Source organism: Musca domestica, unplaced genomic scaffold (genome assembly GCF_030504385.1).
Source record: "Musca domestica strain aabys unplaced genomic scaffold, Musca_domestica.polishedcontigs.V.1.1 29, whole genome shotgun sequence".
In the NCBI taxonomy this organism is placed as follows: Eukaryota; Metazoa; Arthropoda; class Insecta; order Diptera; family Muscidae; genus Musca; species Musca domestica.
In genome coordinates, this window is record NW_026712296.1 from 9,884,919 (window position 1) to 9,906,369 (window position 21,451).

The following is a 21,451-nucleotide window of genomic DNA, read 5'->3' on the forward strand; positions in this document are numbered from 1 at the left end:
TTGTTCACAGATTAAATTGCATTTATTATTTTTACTTACATTTTTCTTTCCATTTTCAATCAAGCAATGTTTATGTTAAAACAATTTTCCTTAATTTTTATCATTCGACAGCAAACACACAAGTGACTGATTTTGACATTTGTGTTCGCATGCGTACGAAAGAAAAAAGATAGTGGAACGCAAAATTACACTGAAACGCTTACGTTTTCGTTCGCTTTGATTTTCGTGCAAATTTTCGTTCTGATGGATTTTAGTGGAACGGAAATCAGCTGTTTGTCGTGTAAAAGTTGTGCGAACGTGTTCTTTCGATATCGTGGAACAGGCTGGAAATGTCCGGAAATATTTAATGACCAGACATACTTTGCTTAAAATGTCATTAATATAGGGAATCTAAGTAAATTATATACAAAATGGAAACCTATTTTTGGTTTCCTTCCAATGTAAACTTTCAAGGGGTCGATACATGTGTCTCATATTTTTCGCTCCACTTTCATAATCCGCTCGAGAATTCTCTGGCACATTGTTATTCTCTTTATTCTAGTAGTATGGTCTGAAAAACATTGTTGTAATGCTGGTGAGAACATGGCGTAAGCGTAACTCTCAATTAGATTTGGCAACATTGTGTTCAAGGTGTTATCGTTGAGTGGGCACATGTTATCGATTTTCACTTTGCTATCCCTAACAATTTTAGTAGTTTTTTTTTGTGTGGTGTAAAAGGATTTGTGAGGAGTTTTTGCGAAAAATATCTAATAACTGCAGTAAATTGTAAATCAATTACAAATTTAGCCATGGCAGAGAATAATAAAATTCAATTGGACGATATACAGAAACAAGTATTTGAGAAAATCTCCAAGAATGATAAGGATGGTTTCAAGCAGCTGATAGCCCAAGTTAAAGGAGGAGTTAACTTTATCGATGAAAATGGTATGACACCGCTACAACATGCCTGTTGTAAGGGTAACAAGGAGGCAGTTCAAATTCTGTTGGATATGGTAGGTCTTTCATTGAGTTTTTGATAAATGACAGCGCGGTCTTGAAGACTGCCTTTTTATTTACATCTGAGCCACGTGCTTCTCTAGACGGGGCAATGTTTTCCATTTTTTGTTATTAACAAATGGTTCATTTTTCTAGGGTGCCGATGTGGATTACAGTCAACATGGAGCCAACTACACGCCCTTGCATTTTGCAGCTCTATCCGGAAACACAGAAATTTGTTCAATGCTACTTGATGCTGGCATCAATCCCAATACCCTGAATAGTGTGAATCGTACTGCTTCCCAGATGGCCGCCTTTGTTGGTAATCATGCCTGTGTTGAGACGATAAATAACTATGTGCCCAAATCACTGCTAGAGTATTATACAAAACCCCAAGGGCTGCAGAAAGAAGCCTATTTGCCACCATCTGCACTTGATGACTTCCACAAATTTGTTACCGAAACAAATCTTCATCCTGTCCGTATTGTGTTAAATCTTCAAAATTTTGGCTTGTTAAAACATTTGAATGGTTTGAAGAAAGCTCTGGAATTGATGTGTGAGAAGGAAATGAAGAAGTCTTGCGATGTAAATGAACTAATGGCATTTAAATATCACTATTTGCGTTGGATTGTTTCGGAGCTGTTGCGCTGTGAAGAGCAATGCAAGGCCCAGCGCAAAGATAAACCAGCAACAACTGCCGATGAACCGAACAAGCATGATTTTGTTGAGATTTTCATAAAACGCGTTCTAAAGGAGAATAAACTGGGGCAACTGGATTATGTAGAATTCACAATACGTGATTGTGTGCGAGAGTTCCCCTTCCGGGAATGTACAATTTTCCGCCAGATAGTTGCCCAACTGCCGGCAAAGGATGCTGCCCCCGCTTTGACAATACTGCGTACGGCGATTAATGGTCAACGCGGATTTGTTGACGACATTTCCTATTGCAGTTCCTGTGGTAATGAGAAACCAGACAAGAAATGTTCCAAATGCAAAGCGGTGCAATATTGCGATCGAGAGTGCCAACGCTTACACTGGTTTATGCACAAGAAAACCTGTAATCGGCCCACATCGACCACAAACGTAAACACACAAGCACAACCCAAGGGTCCCATCGATGCTGCCGAATTGCGGGAGGAATTAGCTCGCATGACTGCCAGTTAAACGCTAAAGTTAATATGGGGCTTGGGGAGGGTAGCCGTTCCCACAGTGGAAAGGTTCAAAAATATGTGTGTAATTCGATGTGTGCATTTTTCGCTGATAGTAGTCGTCTCACTTGGAGTAGTACATAATATTCCATTTATATTCTTCCAAGCTGATGTTTTGTGAGACCGAAATTGTGTCTCTTGTAATAATTGCTAGATGTAGTTCGATTACGCATAATACGTTTAAATTGCATGTATTGTATTCGCGCCTATGCAGTGTACATTATAGAATCATCAGTTTCTTTTTATTTTTTTAATAAATGAAAAATGGACCATTTGTTTTAAATATAGATTTTTCTTCTGGTTCAATGAACATCGAGGAAGAGTAAGGGATAAACACAAAGGGATATTCACTTGTATTTTCCAATTTATCATTTTCCTGATGCTGACATTTATGTTAAAAAGAGTATACAATTATCCAGTGAATCACACAATAGGGAATACTTTGTGAATTTATGAAATTTAATTAAGCTCTGAAATGTAGAAAATCGTTAACTCCGAAATTAGTTTTGCCTGTAAGTTCCGAATATTTGTTATGTATTCCCTGAGATCTTTCTTTTGATGTCCGCTCTCAAATCCGCCCCATTTTTAGTTTCTGTACATTGGACCCTTTCAACTGTAATTTCCCTAAGTTTCAGAAAGTTATAAAAGTTTTCGGCATATCCGTCGGAGGAAATCACTCTAGCTTCCGAACGAAATGATGTACGTTGATAAAATTTTACTCTAATGTGCATTATGTGCGCAGAACTTTTGGTATTGAAAATGGGTCATGTAGGTCCACGGCTCGGTATAGCCCCCAAATAATTGTGCCTCCATTTTTACGATATATCGGCGATTTAATTTAATTTAATGATTAATAATTTAATAATTAATTAAATTTAATTTCTCTTTTGAAGTTCGTAATAGAGACTACAGCCTATGATAAGAAATTACGTATGCAGGTCTACGTTTTCGTATAGCCCCCATATAATGGCACCTCCTGATATTCGGTATTTTAATGATTTTAGTGGCATTATTCACCGGAATTGTTTCAAATTTGGTATTTAAAGTTCGTAATGGATATTACAGTCTATGACAGAAAATTCTCCGTGCAAGTCTACGTCTACATAAAGCCCCATAATAACAGTACCTCCCGATATTTGGTATTTTCATGATTTTAGCGTCATTATTTACCGGAATTGTTTCAAATTTCGCATTTGAAGTTCGTAATGGATACTACAGCCCATGTCATAAAATTGTCTGTGCAGGTCCACGTTTTATAATCCCCATGGTACCTCCCTATGATTTTAGCTACATTATAAACAGATTTTTTTTCAAGTTTCGCATTTGAATATTGTAATAGCTTATGACAAAAGTTGCCTATGCAGGCGCACGTCGTCGTATAGACCCTAATATGCGGCTACATTTGGTATTTTTAAGATTTTAACAGAATTTTTAATGGATTTTATTTTTTTTGAAAATTGCCAAATTTGTACCAAAGTTCGGCCCGACCGAACTTAAAGCTTTTTTACTTGTTGGTATATAAAAGTACCACACGATTTGCGTGGCTTTGAGTAAAATGACATTTTAGCGTCTCAGTAGATTAACTTCTCCCAAAAAATGTTCAATATAAGTATTGCTCCCATATAACGGAACTTCCAAACGTTAGTGACTATAAGGATAGCCAATTCGGCCACTAATGAAGTTTTGAATATAGTGGAGGTTATAAGAAGTAAAAAATTTGACTTAGACAAACTCAAGGTTTGGGTACACAATCATCTTAAAGTATTCGAATCCTGCCGTGCTTTTCCCCTTTTAATTTGACATTAATATGCCTAGCCATAATGCCAAGCTGCTATGTATCCGCACCTTTAACATTATTTTATTTGCTCAAACAAAACAAAAAAAAGGAAAAAAGCAGCTAAAAAAAAACCGAAAACTACCAATTCAATGAATACCTTTATATGGAGACTATATGAAGACGTGGACCTGCATACAAAAATGTTTGCCATAGGCTGTAGTACCCATTAAGATCTTCCAATACGAAATGTACAACGATTCCGGTGAATAATGTTGCTGAAATCATCATAATACCGAATATCGGGATGTACCGTTATATGGGGGCTATACGAAAGCGTGGACCGTATTTATGGTGGAGGGTATAACAAATGCCTTTCTCTTAATATTGGTTTTGTTTTGTACTTTGAGAAAATACAGCTCGAAACAATTGCAAACGTAAAGTTTATTTTTATATCTGTATACTTCTTAAAGTTTTTTTAAAAAAAAAAAAAATAAAATAAATAAATAAATAAAAAACAAGTAAGCAAAGGCTATAGTCGTGCGGGGCCGACCCTACAACACTACAATATGTTAGAATACCTACAACACTATAATATGTTAGAATCTCCCTTATGTCCAAATCCATATTGGAAGATTTCGCTTTTAAAATTGGAATTTTGACTAGGGACATTTGCCCAACATTTATGCACTCCGTCGGGCTGTTAGTTGTTGTAGTCCATTTTACAGCTGAATATAATCCAATGGTCATTTAAAATGCTAGAATTCTTCCCTGTCCTTAACTCTCTTCGATTGGCTTCAATTGTGTGATCGGAAAAACATTTCTGTTTTTGGTTAATTTGAACCCCTGAATATTTGGCAATTATCTCCAAAAGCAAGAAGCCCCTCTGTATCTCCAAATGTAGACTTATCTATATGATTTGCTTGTCTACGATATTTCGCTATATTCGTCAACGAAATCAGCATAAAAAGCCAAAAGTTCGCCTTTTGTGTATTTCGGATATCGCCTATAAGTAATGCTGGTATTTTTTCACACAAAATTAGTGGTCCATTGTACCCGCTGTCCTAAACTCTAACTTTATGCGAGATTTCGTGTCCTTTGGTTTCTATTTGTGACCTTTATAACGGCTGCAAAATCAGGAAAATTTTTAGTTGTTGGTCCATTTCAACCCCCTAATATATTGCGGGCATCTTTGAAAACAGTAGGCCTTGTCCTTCTGAGCCCAACCCTACCTTTGCGAAGATTTTCGTGAGGGTCGGACGATATTTGCAATACTTATATAATATCCCCAACATGTGTTGTAAGGTGAAAAAATATTACAAAATATTAAAAGTCAAATTGAAAAAATCGCATGCGATAAAAATATGAAAACATAAAAAAATGTCACAAAATCTATATTAACATCATTATTGGCAAATTTTTCTGCGATATTTTTAGATTTTATTCTTTTATGCCAAGATGACATTCTGAATTGACAAAATTTGTCAAAATCTGGACCGATTCTTGAGATATAAGCATTTTAACTAACATCCCCTTCCTTTGTATATATACACACCGATATATTTACTATCGGCATCTACGTAACGGTCAGAATTGGCCTGTTCGTCTATTTGTGATTTCGCCGGGACTAAAACATACGGATATACATAGCTAGATCGACTCAGCTCGGCGAGATAGGAAGATCCATATATACTTTCCTATGTGGGAAACCAATATTTCGTGGTGTTACATAATTTTTGGCCCAATCAAACTTATAATACCCCCAACACATAGTGTTGTAGGGTATAATAAAACTAGCTCATGGTGTGGGTGCGTACATATGCAGCTTGGCAGGAATAATTCCTGCAGAAAAGTAACCTGACAAACCTGTTGTTGGCGATAGAATTATTTTTTTTGGTTTTAGAGTTGAAACTTGGCCAATTTCCAGATAACGCCAAAACAAGCAATCGGGAGGGTTCCGCTAAGTCGTTAATGTTTAGAGCAGATGTTTACAAGTTAAATTTGAGATTGTGCAAAAATTCAGTAATGGCAGGAAGTTTTTTAATCCCATGTTTGTTGATGAAATCCACAGTGGATCTTGAGCTCCGCATATAATGATTAGAATTTCTTTCTGACGAAAAGCGATGACACTGAAATAGGATATGGTCGACATTTTCCTCAGTGCGACAAGTTTCACAAGTGGCATTGCAAAAGGCGTGGTTTGTGACAACTCTGTTGAGTGTTTTTGTATCCAAAGGGGTAGATGTGGTGTTGTGAAACCATGGTCGTTTGCTGACTTCAGGGAAGATTGTGAAGTAATGAGAGGAGCCGGTCAATTCTCTTTCTTTATACTCATTTGACCATTCTATCCACAGGTCGTGAGTTATATGGTTAACTGCGTCAGAGTTAGTCAAGGGTGTCTCAATCTGCGAGGCGATACAATTAACATAAATTTCAAAAAAGGGCTGTGTGCCGACATCTATATTTGAAATATTAATTTACCCATTGTTATAGAGCCATCTAGCTTCTAGATATTATATTAACAGGCCTGCCCTAAAACAAATAGCATTGCCATATATAAAAAACGTCCCTTATAGAAATAACGGTTGTAGACCCCAGTAGTGGGATTCCCTAACTCATTTTTTGAGTTACCGACAAATATCAACGTAAAGGTAATCAATTTTGGTATTTTTTCACACAAAATTGTGGTCTATTTCACTAGCTAAATATTATCCCATGACCATTCCATATGTTAGGTTCCAGCGCTGATGTAAACTCAAACCTCATAAAAAAGTTCAGTATTTTGGGTCTAGGCTTAAAACCGAAGGACGACTGCAAAATCTAGACAATTTTTTGGTTTTTGGTCCATTTTAAACCCTAGGGTGAAAATATTTTTCAAAATGTACAATTCAATATTGTAAATAAAATTGAAAAAATCTCATGAGATAAAAAAATATTACATTATATATTACCCTCAAAATCCTTCCAGCTGTTCCTGAGTTATAAACGTTCTAACCAACATCCCCTTCTTTGATATATGAGATTGTATATATTTTGTTGTACATGCGATATCTCGGATATCAACTTCAATGTAACGCTCCGAAGTGACCTATTCGTGTATATCTGATTTCGCTTAAATTAAAAAAATTCCGAGGTTAATGCACATTTTCGCATTTTTTTACATAAAAGTTATGATTAAACTCTAGCCGCATGCTAAATTCGATTGGTCTATAATTCCGACTTCTAGAGCAGCTGCAAAATCAAGATTTTTTCTGTTTTTGGTCCATTTCAACCACTAAATAGTTTGCGTCCTCAAGAATAGGCTTCTATTCTGACCTTAACACCACCTCCATGCAAAATTTCGTGAGGATCCGACCATAATTGTGACCTGTAGCGTAATTACATGGACAGACGGATGTACATACCTAGATCGATTTAGCTCGGCGAGATAGGAAGGTCCATATGTAACATCCTATGTCTTGAACCAACATAGTTTTTTATAGACTTTAACTTGTTTTTTTTTATACCCTCAGTAATATGGCTATAGAGGGTGTATATCATTTGATACGGCCAAATCGTGCCTCACCGAAGCAACGGTTTTAGACCCTAGGTCTCTTTGGAGCAAATCTGTTTCTGGACATTTGGAGTCGATCTAGGGATAGTCTCGAAGGAAGTGTCCGATTTCGTTCAAACTTGGTAGATCGCAATATTGTTCTCAAACTTAGATGGAATTCGAAGATGGACAATATCGGTCTACTTCTTCTGGTACCTCCCCCACAAAAGGTCAACATTTTCATAGAAAATAAATTACCGTATATAACACTAAAGAATCACCTAAGGTTGTGCAAACTTTGCAAATCCCAATATTTGTACCAGTGCTATGTCAGATGCGAAATTGGGCAATTTCGTTCCACTCTATCTTGTACCTCCCACACAAAGCGTCAACATTTTGAATAATTATAACTCTTGCAAAATGATAAATAAGAATCCGATTCTCTTCAAATTTTGCACGTCATAATATTTCTGCCAACACAACTTTTGGTGTGAAGACAGGACACATCAGCACCCTCCTTCTGGTACCTCCCCCACAACGGGTCAACATTTGGAATAATTATATCTCTTATAAAATGCAAATGTGTGATTTATTTTAAACTTCAAACACATCCCATTATTATACCCTCCACCAAAAAAGGTATGGAGGGTATATTAAGTTTGTCATTCCGTTTGTAACTCATCGAAATAATCATTTTAGACCCAACAAAGTATATATATTCTTGATCAGCGTAAAATTCTAAGACGATTTAGCCCTGTCCGTCCGTCTGTCAGTCTGTTGTAATCACGCTACAGTCTAAACGAATTAAGATAGGAAGCTAAAATTTTGCACAGATCTCTCTTTTGTCTGCAGGCAGGTCAAGTTCGAAGATGGGCTATATCGGTCCACGATATCGTATAGCCCCCATGTAACGGTACCCCCCGATATTCGGTATTTTGATGATTTTACCCACATTTTTGAACGGAATTGTCTAAAAATCCACACAAGGAGTTCCTTGTGGGTTCTTTATACCTCGGCAGAAAATTATCTATATAGGTCCACAATATCGTATAGCCCCCATATAACGGTACCCCCCGATATTCGGTATTTTGCTGATTTCACCCACATTTTTCAACGGAATTGTCTGAAAATCCACACAAGGAGTTCCTTGTGGGTACTTTATACCTCGGCAGAGAATTGTCCATATAGGTCCACGATATCGTATAGCCCCCATGTAACGGTACCCCCCGATATTCGGTATTTTGATGATTTTACCCACATTTTTCAACGGAATTGTCTGAAAATCCACACAAGGAGTTCCTTGTGGGTACTTTATACCTCGGCAGAGAATTATTTATATAGGTCCACAATATCGTATAGCCCCCATATAACGGTACCCCCCGATATTTGGTATTTTGCTGATTTTACGCACATTTTTCAACGGAATTGTCTGAAAATCCACACGAGGAGTTCTTTGTGGGTACTTTATACCTCGGCAGAGAATTGTCCATATATGTCCACGATATGGTATAGCCCCCATGTAACGGTACCCCCCGATATTCGGTATTTAGATGATTTTACCCATATTTTTCAACGGAATTATCTGAAAATCCACACAAGGAGTTCCTTGTGGGTACTTTATACCTCGGCAGAGAATTATTTATATAGGTTCACAATATCGTATAGCCCCCATATAACGGTACCCCCAGAAATTCGGTATTTTGAAGATTTTACCCACATTTTTGAACGGAATTGTCTGAAAATCCACACAAGGAGTTCCTTGTGGGTACTTTATACCTCGGCAGAGAATTGTCTATATAGGTCCACAATATCGTATAGCCCCCATATAACGGTACCCCCGATATTTGGTATTTTGATGATTTTACCCATATTTTTCAACGGAATTGTCTGAAAATCCACAAAAGTAGTCCCTTGTGGGCATTTTACCTCCTCAAAATGAAGTGTCTATATAGGTCCACGATATCGTATATCCCCCATATAACGGTACCTCCCGATATTCGGTATTTTATGATTTGATCCACATTTTTCATCGGAATTGTCTGAAAATCCACACAAGGAGTTCCTTGTGGGTACTTTATACCTCGGCAGAGAATTATCTATATAGATCCACGATATTGTATAGCCCTCATATAACGGTACCCCCGATATTCGGTATTTTGATGTTTTTAGCCATATTTTTCAACGGAATGGTCACAAGGGGTTCTTTGTACACAAGGGGTTCTTTGTGAGCACTTTACCCACCGACAGAGAATTTTCAATATAGGTTAACGATAACGTATAGCTCCCATATAACGGTACCCCGCGATATTCGGTATTTTGATGATTTTAGCCACATTTTCCAATCGTATTGTCTGAAAATCCACACACGGAGTTCCTTTTGAGTACTTTACACGCAGACATAGATTTGTCTTTATAGGTCCACAATATCGTATATCTCCCCATATATCGGCACCTTCCTATATTAGATATTTTAAAGATTTTAAAAAAATTTTTATTGGATTTTATTTTTTTTGAAAATTTTTTAATTCGTTCCAAATGGTGGAGGGTATTCAAAGTTCGGCCCGGCCGAACTTACTGCTTTTTTACTTGTTTATAACACAAAATCTGATGTAAAGATGGTATATATCGGTACAATCCTTCTAGTACCTCCCCACAAAGGGTCAAAACTATTATAAAATTCGAAATAAGCATCCAGTTATCTTCAAATTACAGATATCCCATAATCTCTACTAACACAAGATCTGCTGTGCAGATGGGATATATCGATCCACTTCTTCTTTTGAATATCCCTGAAGCTCCTGAAACGCGAAATTAACATCCGATTCCATTCAGACTTGGCAAATCTCAATATTTCTATCAACTCAAGATCTGTTATAAAAATAGTAGCGATCGGACCATTTCTACTGATACCTCCCCCACATAGGGCCCAAGAGTTTGAAAAAAGAAACTCTCAAAGAGAGCGAAATAAGCATCCAACTCTCCTCAAATTTCACACATACAAACATTTTTGCTAACGAAAGATTTGTTGTGAATTTACAATACTTATATCTGTCATAAGTTGCGAAACAAGTAAGAGATTCTTAACAACTTGTTATATCTAAATACAGGGTGAGATAAAAAAAGTCAGACTAAAAAATTTTTCCATTTTTTTTAAATTTTATTGAATGAAAGCAAGTTTAGATTTGTTCGATTTCGTCACCTTTGGCACGAACTATGGTCTTCAAACGGCCAATGAAACCGCCACACGTTGCCCGAATGTTGCTCTGCGGTATTTCGGTGATCGACACATTTTGCGTGCCCAAAGCTTTAATACGCCCTTCAGAATATTTCCGCGATAATATTAATATTAATATTATAATAATACGAGCGGAGAGCGACCATCGGCTGTTATGGCGGCCCACACCATCACCATGGCCGGCGCTTGAGTACTGGTGGCCAACCGAAGGTGCACATTTTCAGCTAACCTCTTTGGCAAGTAAACACGATAATTTTGTTTGTTTACAAACTGCTGGACAACGAATGTTTTCTCATCGGAAAAAAACCAAATTCGGCAGTTGGTGAACTTTCGGCCAAGCGAAGCAACTCTTTAGCTCTTTTGAGTCTATTTTCTTTCTGTTCTGTTGGAATTTCAATGGCTTTACCCCGAGTTCTTTTTTCAATATTTGCCGAATGGATTTTTGCGATATGTTTAGCTCACGAGCCATTTTTCGGCCACTGTGACGCGGGTTTCGATGATCAAGTCGCTTCTTCACTTTTCGAACCATTTCAGCTGATGTTTCTGTTTTCTTCCGTCCACTTCCTTGACGTCGGGCTACGCTACCAGTATCACGGTAACGAGCGATGGTACGATGCATAAAAGATTTATTCACATTTAAATGCTGGAGTGCTCTAACGATAGCCACTTGTGGTTTTCCCGCCAAATATAAAGAACTCACACTATCACGCTTGAATTCCATCACGGATAAATTTTTTCTGGAAAATTCTCACAAAAAAGCTTTTGTACGCTTGTAAACAATATAATTAGCTGTTACTGGAATAATTTCTACAGCTGTCGGACGTGTGGCTTAGAAATGACAGCAGTCTGAAGTTGGTTGCAGTTTTTTCATCTCACCCTGTATACCTCTCAACCAGAAACCTGAGATGAATATGGAATGGAAATGTTCAATTTTCTTGTAATATTGTCCATACCAATATTTTTAACTGTATTACATGAAGCATGAAAATGGTTTACTTCGGTCGACTATATCTGGTACATCACGCAATTCTAAAATTTTTCTCAAAAATTAAAACATTACTGATATAAATTGAAGGAAGGAAGGAATTGAAGGAAGTAACCAATATAGCCCAAACATGGCACGTGGCAATATCATATTTATTAAGGTCCGATACGAAATAGACAATATTGACCTATTTCTTTGGAACCTACTCCATAGAGGGTCGATAATTTGAATAATCATAACAGAAGTCCAAAAATACTTAAATAATCGAACATTGGTTGTCTGTCGGAATTTACGAATAATTCTATTTAACTTGTTTTTATACCCTACAACACTATGTGTTGGGGGTATTATAAGTTTGATTGGGCCAAAAATTATGTAACACCTCGAAATATTGGTTTCCCACATAGGAAAGTATATATGGATCTTCCTATCTCGCCGAGCTGAGTCGATCTAGCTATGTATGTCCGTCCGTCCGTCTGTCCGTCTGTCCATGTTAATTAGTAATCACGCTACAGGTCGCAATTATGGCCCGATCCTTACGAAATTTTGCACGAAGTTGGGGATAGGGTCAGAATAGAAGCCTATTTCTTTTGGAGATGATCGCCAAATGTTTAGGGGTTGAAATGGACCAAATACTGAAAAAATGTCGGATTTTGCAGTAGCTATACAGGTCGCAATTATAGACCAATATAATAGATATATAGACGCGGAATTTCGCATGTAGCTAGAGTTTAGGGCTGGGAAGAAGCCTACCAATTTGGGTGGTCATCGGATAATATTTAGCGGGTAAAATAAACCATATCTTTTGTGTTGAAAAAATTCAAAATTTTTCATTAAACCGTGAATATTTTAAATCCCGGCGAAATCACAAAGCCATCACAAGGTTACTTCTGACCTTTACATTGATGTTATTATCCAACAAATCGGATATATAGCAAAATATGTGCGATATTTATGTCTATCAAAGGAGATATGCTTGAAAGATCTCTTATATGTCGAGAACGGCTGATTTCGACAGTTCTCATTAATTCAGAATGGCCTCTTGACAGGAAAGAAAAAACGTCTAAAAAAATCGCATAAAAATGTCTCTCTAAAGATGAAAATATTGATTTTGTAAAATTTTCTCATATTTTTTCAATTTTGTCATATTTTTGGCATATTTTCATTTTGAATTAAACATTTGGTAATATTTCTACAGCTAACAAAACTAAGTAGTTAGGATATCAGGATATCATTTGCAGATCTCATTTATTTCCCGATCCTTACGAAATTTTGCATGGGGATAAGATGAGGGTCAGAATAGAAGCCTACTCTTTTTGGAGATGATCGCCATATATTTAGGGGTTGAAATGGACCAAAAAAGTGCAAAATTGTCGGCAGGTCGTAATTATCGCCCGATTCTCACGCACATTTGAATGGGGGTTACCGCACATTGCAAAAAACAAGCAGTTTCGGATGGCCATCCAAAAATATTCAATGTGTGAAATAGTTTGCCAACTTTTGTACACAAAATACAAAAATGTCCATTCCAGTGACTTTTTGGAGAATTCACAAATACAGGAAAGACGCACTTCCGACTATTTCGTTAACGCTAATTTCGTTGAAGAATATAGTCAAATGTCTGTATCTCATATAGATGCGTTTCAGTGAAAAACCAATAATAAATGTTAATCTTTTTGCCACTTCTGAGAGATTATATGTCTTTGCGAAATATTGGTTCCAGATCTAGATCTAAGACCGTTTACGTGCAACATCTACCAATAAATTGGAAATGAGCAAATTAGTTTAAGTTAACTTAACTTTATTTATTTGTCACAATATCTTGTGGAATTCTTTCGAGTATCTCGCCTATACAAACTGTATCGTTTACTATAGTGTTGTAGGGTATTCAACGGTCGGCCCCGCTCGACTGTAGCCTTTGCTTACTTGTTTTTTTTTTTTACCTTTTCCATATTGGCTTTACTTATTTTTTCTTATTGAATGGAAGTGTGTCACTCACATTATTACTATAATTGATTCGCTTAAAGAACAAACCCCCTAAGGGAAGTTCATAATAAATTTGAAATAGTGACACCGCTGGCGATTAAATTGTGCATAATTTAATCAGTATTATGTATATTCCCATGTTCAACCTCAAATAATTCATTAAGCTTAACGGAATCGCTAGTGGCCATATGCAAGCTCAAGGTTTTCTGCGAAACTTTAAAGATTATGGAAACCTCAGCGATTCACACATACATGTACATTTATATGTGAAAAAAAAAACAAGACTATCGTTGTCAATGGGAATGTGAAACCCTTTGTCTGATGAAAAATAGGATTTACACAAAGGGTCCCATAACGTAGATATAGATGACACTTTCATCAAAAAAGGATCACAAAATCACATTATCAAGTAACGAGGTAACCCATGGTTTGAGAGAATTCCAAGCGCGTTAATAAAAATGTTTAGCACCTCATCTCACCCACCACACTTGAAAGATGTCAGTCCTTTTCGTTGCCATTGAACCCTTTCTAGAGTCCCTTTATCCTCCCATAACTATGTCTAATTGGTTTGCTAGTGTTAGTGGCTGTGTATGCGTATGTGTGTGAGTGAGGATAGTGGTGATGAATGGTCTTCGCTGACATCTTCAATTAGTAAACGTTTCCATGGCAACTAGCGATTAACAGTTGCACGTGCGACAAACATGCGATGTGATTAAATCGGTATTTCTCAACAGTTTGTATCCTTGAGGATTATGGAAATATAAATTAGCAGGTGTTTTTTGCTACATCAATGGATGTGTAACAATTTGCTATTACATTAATTATTAAAAAAAATAATACATTTAAAACATAAATCTTGCAGATTTATGGTCCTTGCAGCCGAATCTACTTTGGGCTTGGAGTATTAATAGTTGTAACATGATTATGTAGAGATTAATTATATCAAACCAACATATTGGAATAAAAGGAGAACAATAGGCGTATCGGCGTTTTAAAAGTTTACATCGCAAAGTAATATAAATAGAGGGGACAAATTCACTTCTCTTCTACATGATTTTAAATTTTCGGATTAGTATTGTTTGGAAACCTTGCATTTTAGGCCTATGGTGTCTTCCGCAATAATACTGATAACAATACGAGGTTTGTTTTGGCCAAATAAGGGGTCTTTCTACCCTACACCACAGGGTGGTCAGGGTATTATGACTTTGTGCATTTGTTTGTAACAGGCAAAAGGAAACGATATAGACCCATAGTTCCTTTTGATGATCTGCATAGAATCACATTCAGAGTCGATTTATGCATGTCCGTCCGTCTGTCCGTCTGTCCGTCCGTCCGTCCGTCTTTCCGTCTGTCCATGTATTTTTGTAAACAAAGTACAGTTCGCATTTATTGCCCTATCCAGATGAAATTTTGCACAAATCATTTGTTTGGCCCAAGGACGAACCCTATTGAAATTGGAGATAATCGGTAAAAATTTAGATATAGCTCCCATATATATCTTCGTCCGATTTGCCTTTTATTGTGCACCAAACGTGTAATATCAGTCCGAATAGTATGGAATTTTGCACGTACGATCAGATTGGACCTGAAAATAAGTATGCCAAATTTGATCGAAATCGGTTCAGATATAGCTATAGCTTCCATATATATTGTTCATCCGATTTGTTATTTTTTTCCTCCGCAGCCGTATTATGCACTCTGTAACAACAATATTTGGGAAAATATATCAAATACATCTCAGAAATACATTTGCTTAATTTTATCGAGATCGGTTCAGATTTGGATATAGCTCCCATATATAACTTCCTCCGAATTACCTTTTATTGTACACCAAACTTCTAATATTTGCCCAAATTGGATAAAATTTGACACTTATGACCGAATTGAGTCTAGAAGCTAGTACGTCAAATTTGGTGAAGATCGGTTGAGATATAGCTATAGCTCCCATATATACCGTTCATCCGATTTCTCATATTTGTTACCGAAAGCCGTAATATGCACTCCGTAACAACGATATTCAGGGAAATATATCAAATACAGCTCAGAAATATTTTTGCCAAATTTTATCGAGATCGGTTCAGATTTGGATATAGCTCCCATATATATCTTTATCCGATTTCAAATTAATTGTGCACCAAATGGGCACTACAAGTCCGAATTTAAAAGATACAAATGCTTCGGCATGTTTAGTCCTTTGAACTTTAAATTATAATTATAATCATAGCGTGTATGATTGAATTCTCCCATAAAAACTTTTAATTGTTATGCGCAGGTCTACTAAATTAGCAAAGTGGTGTAGGGTATCATAAAGTCGGCCCCGACCGACTATAAGACTTTCTTTACTGGTTTTGATTTGTTATACCCTCAGTCATGTGGCTAGAGAGGGTATTTTAAACGGCCAAAACGTGCCTCATCGAAATAACGGTTTTAGACCCTAGGTCTATTTGGACCAAATCCGTTCCAGGACATTTGGAGTCGATCTAGAGATGTCCGTCCGTCCCTCTGTCTGGCTGGCTGGTGCGCACAATAACTCTCGAAGGGGGTATCCGACTTGGTCTAAACTTGGTGTATAGTAATATTATTATCAAACTTAGAATGAGTTCTAAGATGGCCAATATCGGTCAACTCCTTCTTGTACAACCCCCACAAAAGATAGCCATTTTTCAAAAAAGGACTTTACTGCACAAAAATAAAAAGGGTAATTCGATTTTGCACCAACTTTGCAAATCTTAATATTTGCATCAGGTGGGAAAATTGACAATATCGTTCCACTCCATCAAGTACCTCCCACACAAGGGTTAAAAATTAGACTAATTATAACTCTTATAAAATGTGATGTAAGAGTTCGATTGTCTTCAAATTACACACATAACAGTATTTTTATCAACCCAAGGTCTGGTATGAAGATGGAGTGTATCGGTCCACTCCTTCTAGTACCTCCCTCACAAAGTGTCAACATTTGGAATATCCATGAAACTCATTAAACGTGAAATTAACATCCGATTCTACTCAGACGTGGCAAATCTCAATATTTCTATCAACACAAGATCTGTTATAATGATGGTATATATTGGACCTTTCCTTCTGGTAACTCCGCCACAAAAGGGTCGAAATTTTGAATAATCAGACGACCATAAATCCGAAATAAGCATTCGGTTCTCTTCACATTTTACATATCCCATTATTTCTACTAACACTGCTGTGAAGATGGGATATATCGATCCTCCACAAAAGGGTCAAAATTTTAAATATCCATGAAGCTCATAAAACGCGAAATTAACATTCGATTCCATTCACAAGATCTGTTATAAAGATCAGTCAATTACTTTGCTCTTTTATTAATATAGATATGTACGAATTACCAAACTTCGACATACCCCAATCCTACACTCCAAAATTTCCAAAACTAACTCTATACCTCAATCATAGAATCACATAGAAATGTTATTTCCAATTTCAGAATTCCAACTTTATCGGTTCACAAAAATTTCAATTTGTACAAATTTTAGTACCACGTAGGAAGTTTTGGAAATTCATACTTATGTGTACTAAATTTTGTACAATTTAGATTTGTGTGAACCGATAGTCTCTAATCAAGAAAGTTGGAATTAGGATTACTCTTGGAGTACAGGATTAAGTTATGTAGGATCTTTTGGAAATGCGTACTAAATAGTACTATATTTGGTACAATTTGGCTCTTCATGTGGAGCCTGAACGTATGGAAGTTGTTCGGGAAATGTGTACTATAATTATACGAAAAGTACTAAATGGTATTAAGTTTAGTATTGGGTGAAGGGATAGAGTAAAAATTCTGAAATTTGATGTATAGATTAGTGATGGTAATTGTGTTTGAGATTTGGCCGTGGTTTGGAAATCTGTGCTATAATTGTACGAAAAGTACTGAATGGTACTAAATTTGGTAATGGGATAGGGATAGTGCTGGCGTTTGATATTGATATCATTTTTGGTGTCTAGAATTGAGATATGCAGGTGGTTTTGGAAATGTGTACTATAATTGTTCGAAAAGTACTGAATGATACTAAATTTGGTATTGGGTGAATGGAAAGGGCTGGAATCCTCAAATTTGATATTGAGGTTCCAGTTGGTATATGGAATTGAGATATAGAGGTGGTTTTGGAAATATGTACTACCATGCGAAAAGTACTAAATGGTACTTAATTTGGTATTGGGTGAAGGGATAGGGCTGGAAACCTCAAATTTGAAATTGAGGCCCCTGTTGGTACATGGAATTGAGATATGGAGGTGGTTTTGGAAATTAGCACTATAATTGTGCGATACTAATTTTGGATAACTGTTGGTGTCTAGGATGAAGAGATGTGGATTGTTTTGGCTACAAGGCTTATATTTTCTGGTAAATAAAATATGATATGGCATAAATGTGCTTTAACAAAATAACGTTTTCGGACCCTATATCTCTTTGAACGAAATCCACTTCAGAACCAATATTAAATTGCTTGTATTTGAAATGGATGACCATTTTTTTTTAACTGCAAAAATATATATTATCATTATTTCACAGCTGGGGAATTCTCTAATTTTCTTTCAGAAATTTACGAAACTATACTACTCATCCAGTTAGTGGGTTCAGAACAGCATCTCGTATTTTCGTTATTATACTTATTCTTAGTATTTGAAAATTTTTTAATAATAACATCGTTTCAGTTTGCTAGGATTATAACAAATTTTCGCATTTAATTTCATATTCTGTGCACATACACGTACATATGCAAGTGAATACGCGAATACATAGTGACATGACTTTTGAAAATATGTTATTATTTAATAATTAATAATGGGTAGCAATTTTATTTAATACGCTTTGAGTAGATATTTTCGTTGTTATTTCAAACATGTAATCGGCCATTTGCGTAATTGTGTGGTTTTAAAAGATTAAACGACAGGGTGTTACAACAATGGCATGAAGGAAAAGTGCAATTTTATGTGAAATGAATATCATACCCATGTTTTCAAAAACTTGAAAACAACAATGACAACTTCAGTTGAAATATAACCAAAAAAAAAAAAAAAAAAAAAACAGAAATCAGTGTGATTTACATCGGATTAGATTTGTCCTAACTCGAATATTATTTTTATCGAGTTGACGAAATGGGCTATAGTTTTATCTGCGCTAAAATGACCCTTTTTGGTCTGATACTACGCAAGGGAGAGATTTCCACCCTCTTCCATATTTTTTGAAATTTTCGTATAAAGATTCCTTGGAATTCGTGAATTATAATAAAATCGACCATTAAACGTGCATATTTGTCATGAAATTCTACCATATACCCCAGAACATACCAAAACTCGAAATTTTACCTTAACGCTATGAATAATATAGATAAGTACGAATTTCAAAACTTACACTATACATTTCTTACACTATAAATTTCCAAAACTACATCCATACCTCAATCATAGAATACCATAGAAATGTTATTTCCAAATTTTAGAATTCCGGCTTCGTCGGTTCACCACAATTCCAATTAGTACACATTTTAGTACAGTTTGGTACACATTTCCAACACAATCCAATAAAAATCATATTTCCCAATATCAGGATTCCCAAATCCTAGTTGTTCCAAAATACTGTTTGTACACATAAGTACGAATTTTCAAAGCTGCTGCATACCACAAACCTACACTCTCACTGCAACTACTAACTGTACCAAATTTAGTACCATATAGTACATATAAAAACGAATTCCCAAAGCTTCCTACATACCCCAATCCTACACTCCCACAGTAAACATAATGCCAAAGTTCAGCACTCCATCCTTATCTGTTCACTAGGTACACATTGTACCAAACTTAGTACCATATAGTACAGATGAGTACGAATTTTCAAAGCTACCTACATAACCCAAACCTACACTGCAACGGTAATTCCTGCTCTATCGCTTCTTCTAAATCAAAATGTTACCAAATATAGTACATTTTAGTACATATAAGTACAAATTTTCATAGCTACCTACATAATACAGTTCAATGGTAATCTTATTTCCAAAATTTCAGGATTCCATCTCTATTGGTTCCCACAAAATTTAAATTGTACCAAATTTAGTACCACCTGGTACACAGAATTACGAATTTCCAAAACTACTTACATTCCTCAGTCCCAGAATGCAAAGGCAAATTTATTTCTAAATTCCAGAATTCTAACTCTGTCGGTTCACCCAAATCGAAATTGTACCAAATTTAGTACTATTTAGTATTTTTCGTGTACATGAGTACAAAACTACAAAACTAGCTCCCTTAACCTTGATTATCATTCAAAATTGTAAGTTTTCAGCTCTAACCGTACATTTTAGTACTTTTCGCATACTTATTGTGTGAATTTCCAGAAACCCTTTGGTACATATATCATACACCTCATCAGTGACCCTTATTCCAAATTTAAGAGAGTTCTATATTTCTATATTTAGTAACCTTCGGACCAAGAGTGACCCTGACCCAAAATTTCAAGATTCCAGCTTCAGCCTATTCGTTTGCGCGTTGATGAATCGTTAAGTCATCAGTATATCCCTAAAATGTAAGGATTTTAAGAATTCTTAATCAGAAAATTTCAAGAAATTTTGGGTGGGGTAAACTTTCGCCCTCTACGTATCTTGTGATCTTAACTTTAAAAACTCCGATATACGTGTTTTTATACCCTCCACCATTCTATGGAGGGTATATTAGCTTTGTCATTTCGTTTGTAACTCCGATCCGTATGTCTGTCTCTTGTAATCACGCTATCTTTCGAACGAATTGAGATATAAGATAGTTTATGCATAGTTTAACAGTAGGCAGGTTAAGTTCGGAAATGGGCCAAGCCGCTCCACGTTTTCGTATAGCTCCCATATAACGGTACCTCCCGATATTCGGTATTTTCATGGTTTTAGCGACATTATTTACAGGAATTATTTCAAATCTTGTATTTGAATTTCGTAATGGGTACTACAATCTATGACAAAAAATTTTGTATGCAGCTCCACGTCTTCGTATAGCCCCCATATGACAGTTTTCATTTAAGTGGTACTTTTCTGTTTTTTTCTTTGACATTTTTCAAGTTCTTTCCAAATAAAAAAAAAATAATTGTTTATATTTTAGCTATATTTTCATAATCTATCGTATTTTTCCTGCAATTATGAAAATAATTGAATTTTACCGTACACTGTTATCTTCCATTTCAATAGGGTTCAGACACACTACCCTATACCACAGTGCGATGTAGGGCATAAATATTTTAATGCTTTCCCCTGCACCCTACTTCTCGACAAAAAAATAATGAACGGCATTTAAATGGTTCTAGGCCATTCTATTCTACACGGCATGCTTTAATTTTAATTTATCCCAAAAAGGCTCAACTGTATTTATACGTGAGTTGTAACATGATGATTTTACTTTCATCTAAATTTGTTGTACTCAAGCGTAAAGGATCAGGAAATTATAGCCTTCATACCCGCTTTGTGCCGCGATGAGCAAGTCGACTGAACTGGTGGTTTACAGAACATGTTGCTTTGTTCGTTAATATTGTGAAATTTCACAGTCATTGTTTTGTCTGCGTGGAACCCCACATCAAATATTTAACCGAATGTTCATTAACTTCCATACCTGTAAAAATCGTATCCACACCCACACCTACATACATTTCGAGCCAGATACAGTGCCATGTATTTTATAGCAACAATGAACCGAGAGATTATTGCCAATGGCAACATCATGAATTATTTGTGCGGATGCCATTGTTTCAATC

General features: G+C 36.1%; 1 protein-coding gene across 1 annotated transcript; it reads left to right on the top strand.

The window, feature by feature from the left end:
- The first annotated feature begins 668 nt into the window (after window positions 1-668).
- On the top strand, window positions 669-2,466 carry LOC101892686 (ankyrin repeat and MYND domain-containing protein 2). Its single transcript, XM_005186583.4, has 2 exons — window positions 669-992; window positions 1,132-2,466. The coding sequence occupies exons 1-2, from the start codon at window positions 789-791 to the stop codon at window positions 2,137-2,139; spliced, it is 1,212 nt and encodes a 403-aa protein (XP_005186640.1). The 5' UTR covers window positions 669-788; the 3' UTR covers window positions 2,140-2,466.
- Window positions 2,467-21,451: the final 18,985 nt, after the last annotated feature.